The following is a 17,034-nucleotide window of genomic DNA, read 5'->3' on the forward strand; positions in this document are numbered from 1 at the left end:
CCACTTTGGATTGCCTGCGTTGCAGCTAAACTACTCTCTGCACCATCTGTCCTAACCCATGCTCCACCCCGTTGCAGGCCTCCACTCCTGCTACCTAAACCACTGCACTTGTTGCAGTGGTAAGCAGGGTGGCTTACCTAAACCACTGCACTTGTTGGTGCAGACCTGACTTGGAAACAGCCCTCAGCTGGGGCGATGAACGTAGTGTCCCCCAGCCCCTACTCAAGCTGACTGAAGTGTTACCCTCATTGAGTATACCACCTAGGTATAGTATTCTCTGGGTTCTGAATCCAAGCTTCAATTCAAAATTGTATACTTCCCCAGTGTATCTGCCCACTCAGTATAATGCTTGAAACTTCTGCAGGCTCAGTAAAGAGTTTTGGAATTGTATATATTATAGGTTTCTGCAGCACTGAAACAAGGCCAAATTACTCCAACAGAGCTCTGTCAAAAATGTCTCTCCCTTATCAAGAAGACCAAGTTTCTAAATGCTTACATTACTGTATCAGAAGAGGTGGCCTTAAAGCAAGCTGAAGAATCAGAGAAAAGATACAAGAAAGGTAAATTACTGTGAATTATACTTAATTTGTATATCCCTAGAGAAGGAATTTAATTGGATATAGCAGTCTCCATTTGGCAAGTGAGGCTTTTAACATAAAACATACCCTTATTTAAAGAACTTGCCATGAGGTATAATAAAAATAAGGCTAATGGATATGTGATGCTTTATAATGCCCAACTGGAATAGTTTCTAACATAAACTTGATTTATGAAGAAGTATCTTTACCAAAAAACTAATAGTTTTTGTAAAAACTAGTACTAATGTGCCTTTATATTCTGAACTGGATCTATAGCTCCTATTCTTTTGGCTTTTTAATGCAGGTCACTCACTTGGGGATTTAGATGGAATTCCTATTGCAGTAAAAGACAACTTTAGCACATCAGGCATTGAGACAACATGTGCATCAAACATGCTGAAAGGTAAAGTTTAATTGACCAGAGCATTAGTAGTTTTATAAAACTAGTTTTTCAGTTTAAATAAAAGATAAGATACTAAAGCACCAAGGTATCCTGAGACCAGTTATATCTGCAAAAGCAATATTTAAGGCTGGAATATTTTTACTATTGGCTCTTTCAGAATGCAAAACTATTCCTTAGAGGTAGGCCAGCTTATTGGCTGTATCCTATTTAGGAAGTTTTAGAAATCCCACTTAGGAAGACTCAATAACTGACCACCAAATACACACTAAGTGACCTCTGACTCCCACTCATTGATAACATGACAATAAGGGGCTGTCATGACCCCTCTCTTGAGGATGGTGTAAGGATTCGCATCTATTGTCTAGTTGTATTTCCTGACTGTTCCATCTCTTATATCACTATACTTATCCACATATAGTGACGCTTAGTTTTGTTCTTTATAGTTTAGTAGGTCGAAAGGAAACATGTTTATCAAGATTTTTGGATCCTAGAAGGAAAGAAATAGAAAAAGCTTATTCAGAGTGCTACACCCTAAAAGTCTATGGGGAATATGCCACAGGTTCCTCTGATGGTGATATTATTGTTGTTTTGGAATCACACTAGATGAAATTTAAATGAGAATAAAAAATCTATGTCTGACGGGAAATAGATAAAAATTACTATGTGATATATTTCAAGTACAATGAGCAAAATAATGATGTGCTGTTAGTTTCAGATGAATTAGGTACGTCTCTATCATTCAATATTTGTAGTATGAACTGTTAAAGTCAGTCTTCTTAGATGATAAAAATAGTAAATATGCTGACTGTCTTTGGAAAACGTAGAAATTATCAGTAGAAAAATTAAAATTAACTAACCTTTGGAAGAAAGTACTACCTACAACTCAAATTAGGAATAATTAACACATGTCAATATGGACAGCTTAGTTGCAGTTTAAAATCTTGTTTCTCGCATGTGATTTACATGCTCGTGGTTTTCTCTCCTACAACAAAAATAACTGAATTTTTTTCAGGTTATGTACCACCTTATAATGCTACAGTAGTTCAGAGGTTGTTGGATCAGGGAGCTGTCCTGATGGGAAAAACTAATTTAGATGAGTTTGCAATGGGGTAAGTAAAATTGAAATTTTCTTTTCTTGTATTTCTTTCATTTTTGTCTCGATTTACTTTAATATCACATTATCTTGATATTGTAGCTTTATAGTAAACCTGTTTCCTTTCGACTTAATAAACTATAAAGAACAAAACTAAGCATCACTATATGTTGTTATATGTTGTTAAATTGGTAATATTTGCTTGGTCTATGTGCCCTGTTCCATAGAAGCAGAATCTTTGACTCTCTTATTTACAGTGGTGTCTCTTGGCACTCAGTAAATATATGTTGAATGAATTAATCTACGGGAGTAAACTCGAACATCGATTATTAGGACATTGCCTTGAACAGCTGATCAAAATGAACATTGTCGGTGAGGGTAAGTTGACATCATGTACCTCTAGATGTGATTCCCTGAGAAGAACACACCATCACCTGTGCAATATTCCAGCTGAGAATGTTAAACCTGAAACTAATCACGGGGAAACAGAAGATAAGTCTGAAATGAGAAACATTCTATTAAAATATGAATATCAAAAAAGACAAACAAAGGCTGTGAAAATATTCCAGGTTAAAAGAGCCTAAGGAAAGTAAAGCCTAAAATTTATAGAAGAAAATGCAGGAGAAAAATCTTTGTGACCATGAGTTCTCAAGGCAAAAATATCTTAGATGGGACACATAAAGTACAATTCATAAAGTAAAAAAATTGATAGATTGGACCTCACTAAAATTAAGAACTTCTATACTTTGAAATACACTGTTAACACATGGAAAACAAGCCACAGCGTAGGAGAAAGTATTTTCAAAATATATATCTGAGAAAGAACAGATATCCAGTATATATGAACCTTTTCCAACTCAAAAATCAGAAAACAACTCAATTAAAAAAAAAGGGTAAAATACGTAAGCAGACATTTCATCAAAGCATATATATAGTTGGCAATAAACAAATGAAAACAATGCTGAACATGGTTAGTCATTAAGGAAATGCAAATTAAAACAACAAGGAGATACAGACACCTATTAGAACGGCGTAAAAACGACAATATCAAGTGCTGACAAGGATGCAGAGCAATTGGGTTTCTCATATAATGCTGGTAGGAAATGCAAAATGGTATAGCCATTTCGGAAAATAGTTTCTTTTCAAGTTAAACATCATAGGATCCAACAATCTCAGCTCTACATTTTTTACTCGAGATGAAGAGGAATATTTACATGAAAGTGATGGCTGGGGTCTTTCAGTACAATATTTACTATGGCTTTATTTATAATTGTCAAAAACTAGAAATAACTCCGTGCACATTGGCTAGTGAATGATTTAAAAATACAAAAAAAGGCTGATGAGACAATGCTCCCTAAATGTAACACCTCATTTTAGATCAATCCCTTACTAGGAGGGGGAAATGCTGTGAAGGATATTACTGGATCATCTGACCAAACTGGCTTACATACAATAGGTTAGATAAAAAGCATTGTGTGGATGTTAAATTTACTGAGATTGGTTACTGTGACTGCATAAGGGGACACTCCTAGTGTTAGGAAATGCACACTGAACACATACTAAAATATTTAGGGGTAAAGGGCCATGACATATATAATTTACCCTTAATGTGGTTTGTGGGGGAAAAAATGATTTCTCCATGTTACAGATACACACAATATGTGTCAATCACACAAATCAAATTGGGTGGTTTTTAAATAATATGTGAATCTGAGTAAAGGGTATAAAGTTATTTTCATACTATTTCTATTTTTGCAATTTACCTGTAAGATTGAAGTTATTTCAAAACTTTTAAAATGAGTTCTTTTCAACTTATGCTTGTCTTAACACATTTGGTTAATAGCGAGAATCCTACAGAGGACTTCTTGTTTCACTCTTTGAATGTTTGTGACACTCTTTACCTGGAAGACCTTGATTTACAGGGGAAATCATCATAAGCTGAATTGTATAATCAATTGGGATAAAAATCCTCTTTTCTTAACAGACTAGTTTTCTCTCCTTTCTCCCACATGCTCTTACTTCCTCTCGTTCACCTCCTCAACCATCTAATTAATGAAAGCTACGTCCAAGCAGGCTTCTTGCCTTTGCCAATTCAAGTTCCAATGGATTATACAGTGTTAGAAGTAAGTAATACAATCAGGAGGTGAAATCTTCATATAAAAATCAAAGTTCCATTAAGATATCTTGCTTCACTTCATCTCAGATCTGGAAGCACAGATGGTGTATTCGGACCAGTTAAAAACCCCTGGAGTTATTCAAAACAGTATAGAGAAAAGAGGAAGCAGAAGCCCAGTGGTGAGAATGAGGATTCGAATTGGCTTATAACTGGAGGAAGTTCTGGCGGGAGTGCGGCGGCAGTATCAGCCTTCACGTGCTTCGCGTAAGCTGCTTTTTTCTGTCCATACTGTAGAGCCCATCCAAACACAGACAGTCATAAACCATACTCACAATTCAACAGCAGAGTAGTTCATACCGTGCTATTTTTATTTCTTTTTAGTGAGTTATTTATGCTTGATGATACATCAACATTGTAATCTTATAAATGCATCCAACTGTACAGTCTACTTAACGTGTATTTTCTACATGTAACTTTAATTTTAGGTATTTAAACTCTTCCTCTATAGTATCTGGTTCTCTTAAAAACATGATTTTATGGATCTTGCAGCATAAACCAGTCAGTGTAATTAAATTTCACTTTTAAAATAATTTATTTGGGTGTCTGCTCACTGATTATACAAATATTTAGGGACTAATATACCATGGCTTTGGCTGAGTGGTGCTGAGCTGTTAATTATGCTGAATCTGGCTTTTGTTAAAAGAAAAAAAAGGGAAAAAAGAAAAAAATGCTCCTAATGTATATCAATAGGATATTTAAAATAGTGTTTTAATAAATCTGCAACTAAAAATGTGCATCACTGAGTAAAGTTTTTTTTCAGGTTTCTCAGGAGCTGACTTGTTCAGCTGTTACAGTTTATTTCGGGAAGAATCCACCCATTATGCTTTATGTTTTAAGTCTCATTTGTAAAGTACTTCTTAACCGCCCAAAGAAGAGTAAATAGATTTCACTGTTATTTATTTTATCAGTTTCAGTATAAAATTGAATGTGTTCCTTTAGTAGTACTATATGTATTTTATTTCTCCTTAATTATCCACTGAAACTAAGTTCTTTCACAGACAGTGCAACCAATAAATTATTTATATTTTTTTAGAGCTATGGAGATTTAGATTCTTCGTGGTTTTTTTTTTTTTTTAGGTTTCTCTGAAATCTTATTTACAAGTAAAACCATTTCATTTTATCTCTGTGGAATTTTAGAGCACTGCATTAATATTAATGAGAGTTCTGACAAGTTAGGACTGCAAGAGTAGGTGCTTTTTTTTCTATCCTCATCACCCTACTTAATGTTCATCTTTCTGAATGTGCTCTGAGAAGATGGCATTTTGACACATAATTCCTATGGAAATGTAGGTTTTACTTTTACACAGCCATCAGTGAATCCTAATAAGAAAATGTGTCCTTTTAGAAATTGTGAAAGCAACAGCCTGATTTTTTAGCTCATAAGGACTTGGTAAGAAAGACAATCTCATTTACGTCTTCTGTAGAGCTCCAGGGCCTAGGGGCCTTGTGCAGTTCAAAGCTTTGTTCTGGGTATAGTTAAGAGAAGCACAGACCCGAAGTCACTCCAGAAGGAATGGGTCCCAAACTGTCAAGGGTTCTGCTTTATGTTTCCTCCTTTTTGCTTCTTTTATAATAGTTCTCAAAACAGGAAGGTTCTTGGAGTATTACACAGCCACTAAAAAGAATGAGCTAGAGTGGTCTATAGTGTCATGGTCAGATATCAAAGGTACACTGCTAAGTGCAAAACGAGTTGCAGAACACTATGTATACTATGACCTCTCTGTTAAAAGTAATTACATATGTATATATGTTATGTGCATGGAAGTGTCTGGATGACTGTATCAAAATTGATAACAGGATTATTATGGAGGCAGTGATTATAAGAGAAATTTCACATTATATACCATATGCTTATAGAATACTTAATTTTTGTAGTGAGCACATACAGTTTTCTAATCAGAAAAACCTTTTTCCCCCCGAAATAAAGTTTAAAAAAATGTTTAATTATGGTAAAACATATGTAACCTGAAATTTACCGTCTTGGGGTACCTGGTGGCTCAGTCGGTTAAGTGTCTGACTTCAGCTCAGGTCATTGTCTCATGGTTCGTGGGTTCGAGCCCTGCATCAGGCTGTGCGCTGACAACTCAGACAGGACCTAGAGCTTCTGATTCTGATTCTGTGTCTCCTTCTCTTTCTGTCCCTCCCTTACTCATGCTCTGCCTCCCTCTCAGAAATAAATAAACATTAAAAAAATTTCATAAATTAAAAAATTAAATTTACCATCTTAACCTTTTTTTTTTTAGTAGGATCCATACCCAATGTGGAGCCCAATGCAGAACTTGAACTCATGACCCTGAGATCAAGACCTGAGCTGAGATCGAGTCAGTTGCTTAACCAACTGAGCCATCTAGGCACCCCCATCCCTCATCTTAACCATTTTTAAATGTACAGTTTAGCATTAAATACATTCACATTGTTGTACAGCCAATCTCCAGAGCTTGTTTCATTTGCAGAACTAACTTCACTACCCATTAAACAACAGCTTCCCATTTGCCCGTCCTCCCAGCCCCTGGCAATCACTTTTTTACTTTCTGTCTCTATGAACTTGAAGACTCTAGGTACCTCATGTAAGTGAAATTATTCACTATTTGCACTTTCATAACTGACCTATTTCACTTAGCATAATGTTCTCAAGATTAGTTTTTGGTTTTGTTTTTCATAAGAAAAACATATACTCTGTAGGTAACTAGGCAAAGAAATGGTCCCTTCATAGTCCAGTACTGCAAATACAAATAAATGTGAAAAATTATTCAAAAATGCATATTAACAAAGCGTTCTGGTTTTTCAAATTAACAAAATTAACTGCTAGTACTCAGTGATGATGGAGAAACATAAGACTGAATCTCATTCACTACAGTTGGGAATATAAATTGGCGGAAGCCCTCTGACAAGTCATTTGACAATGAGATTAAGAACTTAGAGTAACATGCCCTATGGCTCATTAACTCTACTTCTTGGAAGGCGGCCTAAAAAATATTCAGACATATGGGCAAAGATTTATGTTTAAAGGTGTTTATTACAAAGTAATTTATTATGCAGTTATTATTATAGTTGGCAACAACATAAATGTTTAAATAAATTAAAGTACATTTCTATCCCATGATTCTAAATGAGGTAGTATAAGGTTCTGTATATGAATTTCTGGGAGTAGTGTGTTTAGTTTGTAAAAACATACTGTATAACTGGCATGAAAAGAAGGTAAAGGATCTGTATATATATTGATAGGAGAATGGGCTTTAAAATCCTGGGAATCGCCAATTGATAGGATAGAATATTATACATATTTTAACTTGTCAGTAATTTTAATGACATAGCAAAAGTCTCATGATAAGCAAAAAAGAGGTGGAAACTTGTAATTGCAGAATGACCTGAACTGTGAAAGAAAAATGCATTTTTAAAAAGTCTTGAAGTTAATATGCCAAAATGTTAACAGTGTTTGCCTCAAGTGGTAGAATATTTTGTTACTTCTTCATACTTTTTCTATGTCTTTAGGAATTCTCTGAGACAATCATGTCTTACTTTTGTATAACCAGGAGCAAGTAAGGTTTAAAAGTATACACTTAAAAATAGATTCCAGATATAATTAGAGATACATCATTTTTCTAAAGAAAATTCCATTAAATTCCAGGGCTTTAGGATCAGATACAGGAGGATCGACCAGAAATCCAGCTGCCCACTGTGGGATTGTTGGTTTCAAACCAAGCTATGGCTTGGTTTCTCGTCATGGTCTCATTCCCCTGGTGAATTCCATGGATGTGCCAGGAATCTTAACCAGATGTGTGGATGATGCAGCAATTGTGTTGGGTATTTATATGATTCCATAGAGTTTCAAAACCTTATAAATTTCACTGTAAAAACATTGTGTCTGTCATTCCTAAGTATTTTTCCTCACAGGTGTGCTGGCTGGTCATGACCCCAAAGATTCTACCACAATACAAGATCCTGGTAAACCATTTATGCTTTCCAGCTTGACAGATGTGAGCAAACTATGTATAGGAATTCCAAAGGTAACTCTCCCCGTTCATTACTTCACAGAAATACTCTCAAGTCAAATACAGAGCACAGGCCTGGGAAACGGACTGGTTGGGGTTGAATCCTACTTATGCCATTTTTATTAGCTATGTAACCTGAGCATGTGACTTAATCTAAGCTCAATTTCCTGATCTACAAAATGGGGATAATATTTTTGATCTCAGAGAGTAGTAAAATTGAAATGTGGTAATCATCGTTGGGATATAATATACATAATACCATACTACATATTCGAAAATTACTAAGAGAATAGATCTTAAAGTTCTTACCACAAGGGGAAGAAAATCTGTAACTGTACTGTGACAAATGTTAACTTAGACTTATTGTGGTGATCCTTTCTCAGTATATACAAATAATCATATATTGAAACTCCCATAATGTTGAATATCATTTATACCTCAAAAAAAAAATTTAAATAACGATGTCAAGCAGGGGTCTACAAACCTTTTATGTAAAGGGTCAGTTAGTAAATATTTGAGCCTTTGTGGGCCATGCAGTCTGTGTTGTAACTATTTCACTCTGCCACTGTAGTGTGAAAGCAGCCATAGACCATAGGCCATAGTCTGCTAATTCCTAATGTAAAGGATATAGCCCAGAGTCATTCCTATGATATTAAGATCTTAATAAATAAAATACTGATAGTGGTATTAAAGAAGGTAACATTTATTAAGGCTTTACTATTTTATTACAGTAGCAATTGAGTAATTCATATATGAAAGTAAATACGTTAAATTATTGACTTTTAAACAATTTTTTTAACTTTAAGCTTACCAATAATTGCTTGGATAATTTTTTGTTGTGGGATACTGTCCTATGCATTGTAAGATGGTTAGTAGCATTGTTGGCCTTTACTCTTAGAGGTAGCACCTCCACCACAGCATAACCCCACAAACAAAAATGTCTGCAGACAGTACCAAATGTCCCCTGATGGAGAGAAAGAGGATAAAATTGCCCCCAAGTTGAAAGAAATACTTTCTTTAAAATTTTCAGTTAAGATAATAGCTGTGCCTTCTTTTAAAGATTTAGAAAAGAGTACAGACCTAGTTTAGAATCCTAGATCCTCTACTTACCCACTGTGTAACTTTAGGAAAATTACTCATCTAGTCACTATATTTCATTAATAAAATAAAGGATGATAACAATCAGTATCATGGGATTGTTAAAAGCATTAAATGGGAGAACCTTTCCATTTATTTTTTATTAATGTTTATTTATTTTGACAGAGAAAGAGCACAAGCAGGGGAGGGGCAGAGAGAGAGGGAGAGAAAAATCCCAAGCAGGCCCCTTGCTGTCAACCCAGAGGCTGACGTGGGACTCAAACTCACGAACCATGAGATCATGACCTGAGCAGAAGTCAGATGCTTAACTGACTGGGCCACCCAGGTGCCCCAAATGAGAGAACCTTTGAAAAGCCTCTAGCAGAGTATCTGATAATGAACACTGAGCAAATACAGCTTCTCCAAACAGTTCTCCAATCTTTAATACTGTTCTATCCAGCTCATAAATAACTAGTATGGTGCTTGTCATGCCATAAACACTCCTAAAATTAGTTCAAACTTTCTAGTTACCTATTAGGAATTTAGTCAGATTTTCTAATGTGTTGCCAAAGGTCCTAAAGAACATATTTTTATAAAACCATCTATACAAATGTTCTAATTTCTGTATCTTGACTTTTTCCAATAAGGAATATCTCGTACCAGAATTATCAAGTGAAGTACGATCTTTTTGGTCCAAAGCTGCTAACCTCTTTGAGTCTGAGGGGGCCAAAGTAATTGAAGTGTCCCTGCCCCACACCAGTTATTCAATTGTCTGCTACCATGTACTGTGTACATCGGAAGTGGCATCTAATATGGCAAGATTTGACGGGCTAGAATATGGTAAGACAGTGTGTTTGGGATTTTTAAAATAGTTGTCTCAAATACTTGAAAGTTTTACTTATACTGATAAAAAACTTATTCCCAGAGATAATGTTAATGATTTAGACAAGTGATAACGTTAATGATTTAGACAGTGAATCTTCTTGCCTTTGTCATTTAACCTTCTGCTTATAGTGTTCATTATACATGTCTCCATATGTTTGGCTTCCCTCTTTGAAGTGTAAATATTTTAAAGGAACAGTATCTTATCTTTGTTTTCTTAGTCTGCAAATGTAGTGCCTGGCATATGGTAGGAGTTCAACACATCTTGGATGGATGGAGGGAGGGAGGGAGGGAAGAAGGAAGGAAAGGAAGGGAGGGAGAGAGGAAGGAAGACAGGAAGAGGAGGTGAACAAATGCAGTTTCCCTGTTTGTTATTTTCTCCTCTCTCCTTCATCCCTAACTGGTCAGTCACAAGGCAGATAAAGAAGAGGAGCCACTAAGGACAGTCTTCCAAAAATTTAGTATTGCTCACAAATGTGAATCTATGCTTGCTTTTCAGCCAGAACTCTACTTCCTCCTCAAATAATGTTTACCTCTTTTTTGTTTTCAGGTCACAGGTGTGACATTGATGTGTCTACTGAAGCCATGTATGCTGCAACCCGGCGAGAAGGGTTTAATGATGTGGTGAGAGGAAGAATTCTCGCGGGAAACTTTTTCTTATTAAAAGAGTAAGTAAGTAGTTTAGGAATTTTCTCCATTCTTGAAAACTCAAGAGTAAATTAGTAATATGTCTGTCAGGTCTTATAAGTTGAGATATGTGCCAAAGAAGCAAAATCCTTATGCTTTGAATTAGAAATCACAATTAAAGGCCTGCTTATAGTACTTTTAGTTCCTGGTTATTCAAACACAAAACAACATTGACACTCTAGCTGAATGTTTAGTACAAAACTAAGTAGGAAGCCCTCTAGAATTTTAGTTTCATTAAATGTCCCCTGACTATTGTTGCCACATTGGCTAATTGTTGTTAGAGATTTAAGCAGGAAGTTACATTGGTGTGTCTTGAAAAATTGAGTAAATCAACTTAGTTTTCCCTTACAGTATGTATCTCTTTGCTCTAAGAAAGAATTCTAAATTACTAGGACTCCTACTGAGATTATCTTCAATATAAGTTTATTCATCATCTCATAAATAGGATTCATCTTGCATACCACCAAGTCTGTCTAAGAGGACACTTTTTCTTGTGAAAGAGCAAGAATGATTGTTGTAGTAAATACTACTGGAGTTTTTCTACATGCCCTTAAGGACAGAAAGCATTTTGTTCTCTATGTATCCCTTCAGGGCCGATGCTTAGGATTACTTTTTCCAGGAATATTCTTTGAGCAGCCATGATGAACCACAGTATGGAAGTTTCTCAAAAAAATTTAAAAAATAGAACTAGCAGATGATGCAGCAATCCTACTTCTGAGTGTAAATCCAAAGGAAATGAAATCACTACCTCAGAGCATTATTCACCGTAGTTAAAGACATGGAACTAACCTGTTTATTGTCAGAAGAATGGATTAAAATAATATGTGGTGTGTTTATATCCAGTGGAATATTATTAGCTGTTAAAAGGAAGGAAAAACTTGCCATTTGTGACAACATGGTGGATGGTGAGATCATTATCCTAAGTGAAACAAGTCAGGGAAAGACCAATACTACATGATCTCACTTATATGTAGAATCTAAAAAAAGCCAAACTCCAAGAAACAGAAAGTAGAATGGTGGTTGCCTGGGTTTGGGCCTAGGGGAAATGGGGAGATTTTGGTCAAGGGTACCAACTTGCGTGAATAAGACGAATAAGTCCTGGGGATATAATACACAGCATAATTACTACAGCTAACAGTACTGTATTTTATACTTGAAAATTGCTAGAGAGTAGATCTTAAATGTTATTAACACATACACACACAAATTGTAATTATATAAGGTGATAGATGTGTTAACTAACCTTATTCACAATATCTGCATATATCCAACAATCATATTGTACACCTTAAAGTTACACAATTTTATATGTCAACTATATCTCAATAAAGCTGGAAAACAAAAAAACTAAAGATGTTTGCTTATGTTCCAAATTAAAAGACTTTCTGCAAATCAAAACTACAATATGACATTATCTCACACTTGTCAGAAGGGCTAAAATACAAGAGACAACAGGTGTTGGTGAGGATGTAGAGAAAAGGAACCCTCTTACACCATTGCTAGGAATGCAAACTGGTGCAGCCACCCTGGAAAACAGTATGAATGTTCCTCAAAAAATTAAAAATAGAACTACCCTATGATCCAGCAATTGTACTACTAGGTATTTTCCCAAAGAATACTGAAACACTAAATTAAAGGATACACATCCCCCCTATGTTTATAGCAGTGTTATTTATAATAGCCAAGATATGGAAGCAGCTCATGAGTCCCATCGATTGATGAATGGATAAAGAAGATATGATACACACACACACCAGAATATTATTCAGCCATAAAAAAGAATGAAATCTTGGATGGAGCTAGAGAGTATAATGCTATGTGAAATCACTCTTATGTGAGATTTAAGAAACGAATGAGCCAGGGTGAGGGAAGAGATAGACAAATCAAGAAACAGACTCTTAATTATAGAAAACAAACTGATGGTTACCAGAGGGGACTTAGGTGGGGTAATGGATAAAATAGGTGATGGGGATTAAAGAGTGCACTTGTCATGATGAGTATTGGGTGATGGATGTAAGTGTTGAATATAGTGATATTGTACACCTGAAATTAACATAATACTGTATGGTAATTAACTGGAATTAAATAAAAACTTTAGAAATAAAAAAATAAAAGACTCTTTTCCATATTGACCAGATGATTGTAATGATTTGGGAGTAGGAAAAGAAAATGAAATGTTGCTAACAAGTTTTCTAAGCAAAGCCTTTTATGTTACATTTGGCACATATAACTGATTAGAATCAAATTGTATATCTCAGGGCACGAGTTGATAGACTATATAAATCAGTGTAACACCATAAAAAGAAACTGAAGGAGAAGATTCTGAAACCTTCTTCCATGGTCACCAGTTGGGAGTATTGACAGAAAGAAGTGAGACTTTCTTCCGGTATCCCTATCTTTTGAGTCCGGGCATTTAAGTCAACTTTTTTGTTCTGAAGGGTTTTGTTTGCTTGTTTATTTGTTTTGTGAGGGAAAGATGGACATGAGTGATAGGAAAAATGGAATTTGGGTGTACTTATTTTAATCTTTAAAAGTCAATTTGTGTGCCAGGAACTATAGCAATCCCTAACATTGTTTTTTTTTTTCCTTCATGTGGTACCTCATTTTACAATTTTGTCATTCTTCTACTACCTTGTGTTCAAAAACCACAAATTTATTGAATTAGGAATCCACAGTTTATTTTTAATGAACATAATTATTTACATTTGAACCACATTTAAATCTGCTTTTTTTTTTTTTTACTATTTGTCTTCAATTTGACCTATCTGTTCTTTCTTTTAACCTCTTTTCCTGCCTTCTTTTATTTTTCTTTATTTTTTTTTAATATTTTTTTATTTATTTCTAGGAGAGAGAGAGAGAGACAGCGTGAGCATGGGAGGGTCAGAGAGAGACGGAGTGACAGACTCTGAAATAGGCTCTAGGCTCTGAGCTGGCAGTCAGCACAGAGCCCGACGCGGGGCTCGAACCCACAAACCCCGAGATCATAACCTAAGCGAAAGTCAGACGCTTAACCAACTAAGCCACCCAGGTGCCCCTATTTTTCTTTAAATAATAACTTTTCTCTTAAAGGGATTTAAAACAAGAAAAAAAGAGGCATTGATATTTGCCAAAATATTTATTATTTCTGTTTTTTATTCCTTTGTGTGGATCCAGATATCTGTCCGATGTAATTTTCTCTCTGCCTAAAGAACTTTAATATTTCTTGTAGTACAATCCTGCTAGCAAAGAGTTCTTTCAGCTTTTGTTTATATGTAAAAGTCTTTATTTTAACTTTAATTTTGATAAGATATTTTCTCTAGGTATAAAATTCTAGATTGATAGTTTTTCTTTCAGTACCTAAAAGATCTCGTTCTGTTTTCCCTTGACTTGCATAGTTTCTGAGAACTCTGTAGTCATTCTTATCTTTATTCCTTTGTGTATAACCTGTCTTTTTCCTCCACCTCTGGGTGATTTTATCATTGGTTTTCAGGAATTTGACTGTGATGTCCCTTGGTGTGGTTTTCTGCATATTTCATCTTGTTTAGGGGTTTGTTCAGCTTCTTGGATCTGTGGGTTTATAGTTCTAATCAAATTTGGAAAAATTTTGGCCATTATTTCTTAAAATATTTTTTCTGACCTTCTCCCTCTTCTGGGACTCCATTTATATGTATGTTAAGCTGCTTAATGTCATCCAAGAGCACTAATGGCTCCATCCTAGTTTTTTCTCTTTTTTAGTCTTTCTCTGTGCTTTTTGTTTTTTTTTTTCTTTTCAAAAAATGTTTGTTTTTGAGAGAGAGAGCATGTACTGGAAAGACAGAGGGGATGTGGGGGAAACGGAGGATCTGAAGCTGGCTCTGCACTGACAGCAGAGAGCCTGCCACAGGGCTTGAACTCACAAACCTTGAGATTATGACTTGAACCAAAGTCTGACACTTAACCAACTGAGCCACTCATGCACCCCAGCGTGCTTCTTTTTGTACAGCTTCTATTCAGAATCACTGATCATCTGCTGTCAGTCCCATCCAGTGTTGTTTTTATTTTATATTTTGTATTTTTCATTCCTAGAACTTCCAAGTAGATTTTCTTAGCTCTTCAATTCCTTCATCATTTCATGTTTTCTTCTACCTTCTTGAATATATGGAACATACTTACAATAGTTGTTTTAATGTTCTTATCTGTTAATTCCAACATTTCTGTCATTTCTGAATGTCTTTATATTAATTGCTTTTTACCTCCTAGTTATGGGTCTTATTTTCTGCTTTTTAGTATGGCTGAGCATTGTGACTTTTACCTTGTCCTTTGCTAGATTTTTGTTGTATTCCTTTAAACAGCGTTGGGCTTTATTCTGGGATGCAGTTAAGTCACTTTGAATCTATTGGATACTTTCAAGGCTTCCTTTTAAAAATGCTTTGCGGGGCGCCTGGGTGGCTTAGTCGGTTAAGCGTCCGACTTTCGCTTGGGTCATGATCTCGCGGTTCGTGGGTTCGAGCCCCGTGTCGGGCTCTGTGCTGACTGCCAGCTCGGAGCCTGGAGCCTGTTTCAGTCTGTGACTCCCTCTCTCTCTGACCCTCCCCTGCTCACGCTGTCTCTCTCTCTCTCTCCTAGAAATAAATAAAACATTAAAAAAAAATAAATAAAAATGCTTTGCTAGGATAAGTCCAAAATGGCATTTAGCTTAGGTTAATTTACCTTGACTTTAGGCAATACCCTTGAAGCTTCTGCCAGATGCCTCATGTATTACAAAGTGTTTCCACTATTTCTAGCTCTTGAAATTGTTTGACTTTTCCGTGACTCCCTCCCCGGCTTGAGAATTTTTTCTCCTACAAGCACAGACCAGTACTCAGCCAAAGACTTGAGGGCTCGCTCTGCAGATCTCTTGAGCCCTCCCTGTGTGCTGCTTTCTCCTACCCAGTACTCAGCCCTGCACATCCCACTAGTCTTTGCCTCCCTGGACTTCCAGTCTTGGTCTCTTTAACTTTCTGACAACTGCCGCCTGAAAACTCTGCATAGGTTCCTTCTGTTTGGACTGAAGTCTGGAAACTGCCTCCAGGCATTACAATGGGGAAATTCGCTTCCCTTCTCTCAGAACTCCCTCTCTTGAATGCCTGTTGTGTAGTATCTGAAAATGGTTGCTTTATTTTGCTTAGTTTTCTAATTGTTTACTATGGCAGGGTAAATTGCATCCCTGTTACTTTGTCATTAATGGAAGCAGAAGTCCTGCTTTTGAACCATATTTAAAGTAGGAAAACATTCAGTAGAAAACAGAAATTTTTTTATAATTTTTTTTAATGTTTTATTTATTTCTGAGAGAGAGAGACAGCGTGAGCAGGGGAGGGTCAGAGAGAGAGGGAGACACAGAATCTGAAACAGGCTACAGGCTCTTAGCTGGCAGTTACCACAGAGCCCAACGTGGGGCTCGAACCCACGAACCGTGAGATCATGACCTGAGCTGAAGTTGGACGCTTGACCGACTGAGCCACCCAGTTGCTCCGAAAACAAAGATTTTTTCTAATAAAATTGAGGTTTGGGGAATTCTGTTAATGACATTATTTAAGCCATCAAGTATTGTTATTGTATAAATGTTGCGGATACTTGCATTAATCTTCCTATAGACCCTGTGGTCAAATGATAATAAGGACATTTGATATTTTATAGGATTCTTTTTTTTAACATTTGTATTTATTTTTGAGAGACAGATTGCAAGCAGGGGAGGCGCAGAGAGAGAGAGAGAGAGACAGAATCCAAAGTAGGCTCCAGGCTCTGAGCTGTCAGCACAGAACCCGATGCAGGGCTCAAACACACAGTGCCCAATGTGGGGCTCAAGCCCGATGCGGAGATCATGACCTGAGCCAAAGTCAGATGCTCAACTGACTGAGCCATCCAGGTGCCCCTATAGGATTCTTAGAGCACATTTTTATCTTTATTGTATTTGGTCCTCAGTCAGTCTGGAGTAGTTGTATCCATTTTTACAGGTGAGGAAACTGAAGTTTAAAAGTGGTCCTTTTGCCAGCCTTTCTTAATTCATTTCAGGAGGATCTATGAGTGCTTTATTTTTCCCTTTCTTTGCATTATTGACTTATAGTCGCTTTTATAGCTGGCTAATTTTCTGTAGAGTAAGCATCTTTTCACAAATTTCAGATTCCCATTCTGGAAGGGGGGGGTGCTTA

The 17,034-nt window shown here is 36.1% G+C and overlaps 1 protein-coding gene across 1 annotated transcript in view; it reads left to right on the forward strand.

Moving 5' to 3' along the window:
• Positions 1-17,034, forward strand: part of QRSL1 (glutaminyl-tRNA amidotransferase subunit QRSL1) — a 29,168-nt gene that overhangs the window by 6,952 nt on the left and 5,182 nt on the right. Inside the window, exons 2-9 of the mRNA XM_077779981.1 lie at positions 401-560; positions 883-981; positions 1,994-2,090; positions 4,278-4,454; positions 7,879-8,054; positions 8,145-8,257; positions 9,967-10,159; positions 10,752-10,869. Coding sequence (XP_077636107.1) covers positions 401-560; positions 883-981; positions 1,994-2,090; positions 4,278-4,454; positions 7,879-8,054; positions 8,145-8,257; positions 9,967-10,159; positions 10,752-10,869 — 1,133 coding nt within the window. The remainder of the gene's footprint in view (positions 1-400; positions 561-882; positions 982-1,993; positions 2,091-4,277; positions 4,455-7,878; positions 8,055-8,144; positions 8,258-9,966; positions 10,160-10,751; positions 10,870-17,034) is intronic.

Source organism: Crocuta crocuta, unplaced genomic scaffold (genome assembly GCF_008692635.1).
Source record: "Crocuta crocuta isolate KB4526 unplaced genomic scaffold, BGI_CrCroc_1.0 scaffold147, whole genome shotgun sequence".
NCBI classification, from domain to species: domain Eukaryota; kingdom Metazoa; phylum Chordata; class Mammalia; order Carnivora; family Hyaenidae; genus Crocuta; species Crocuta crocuta.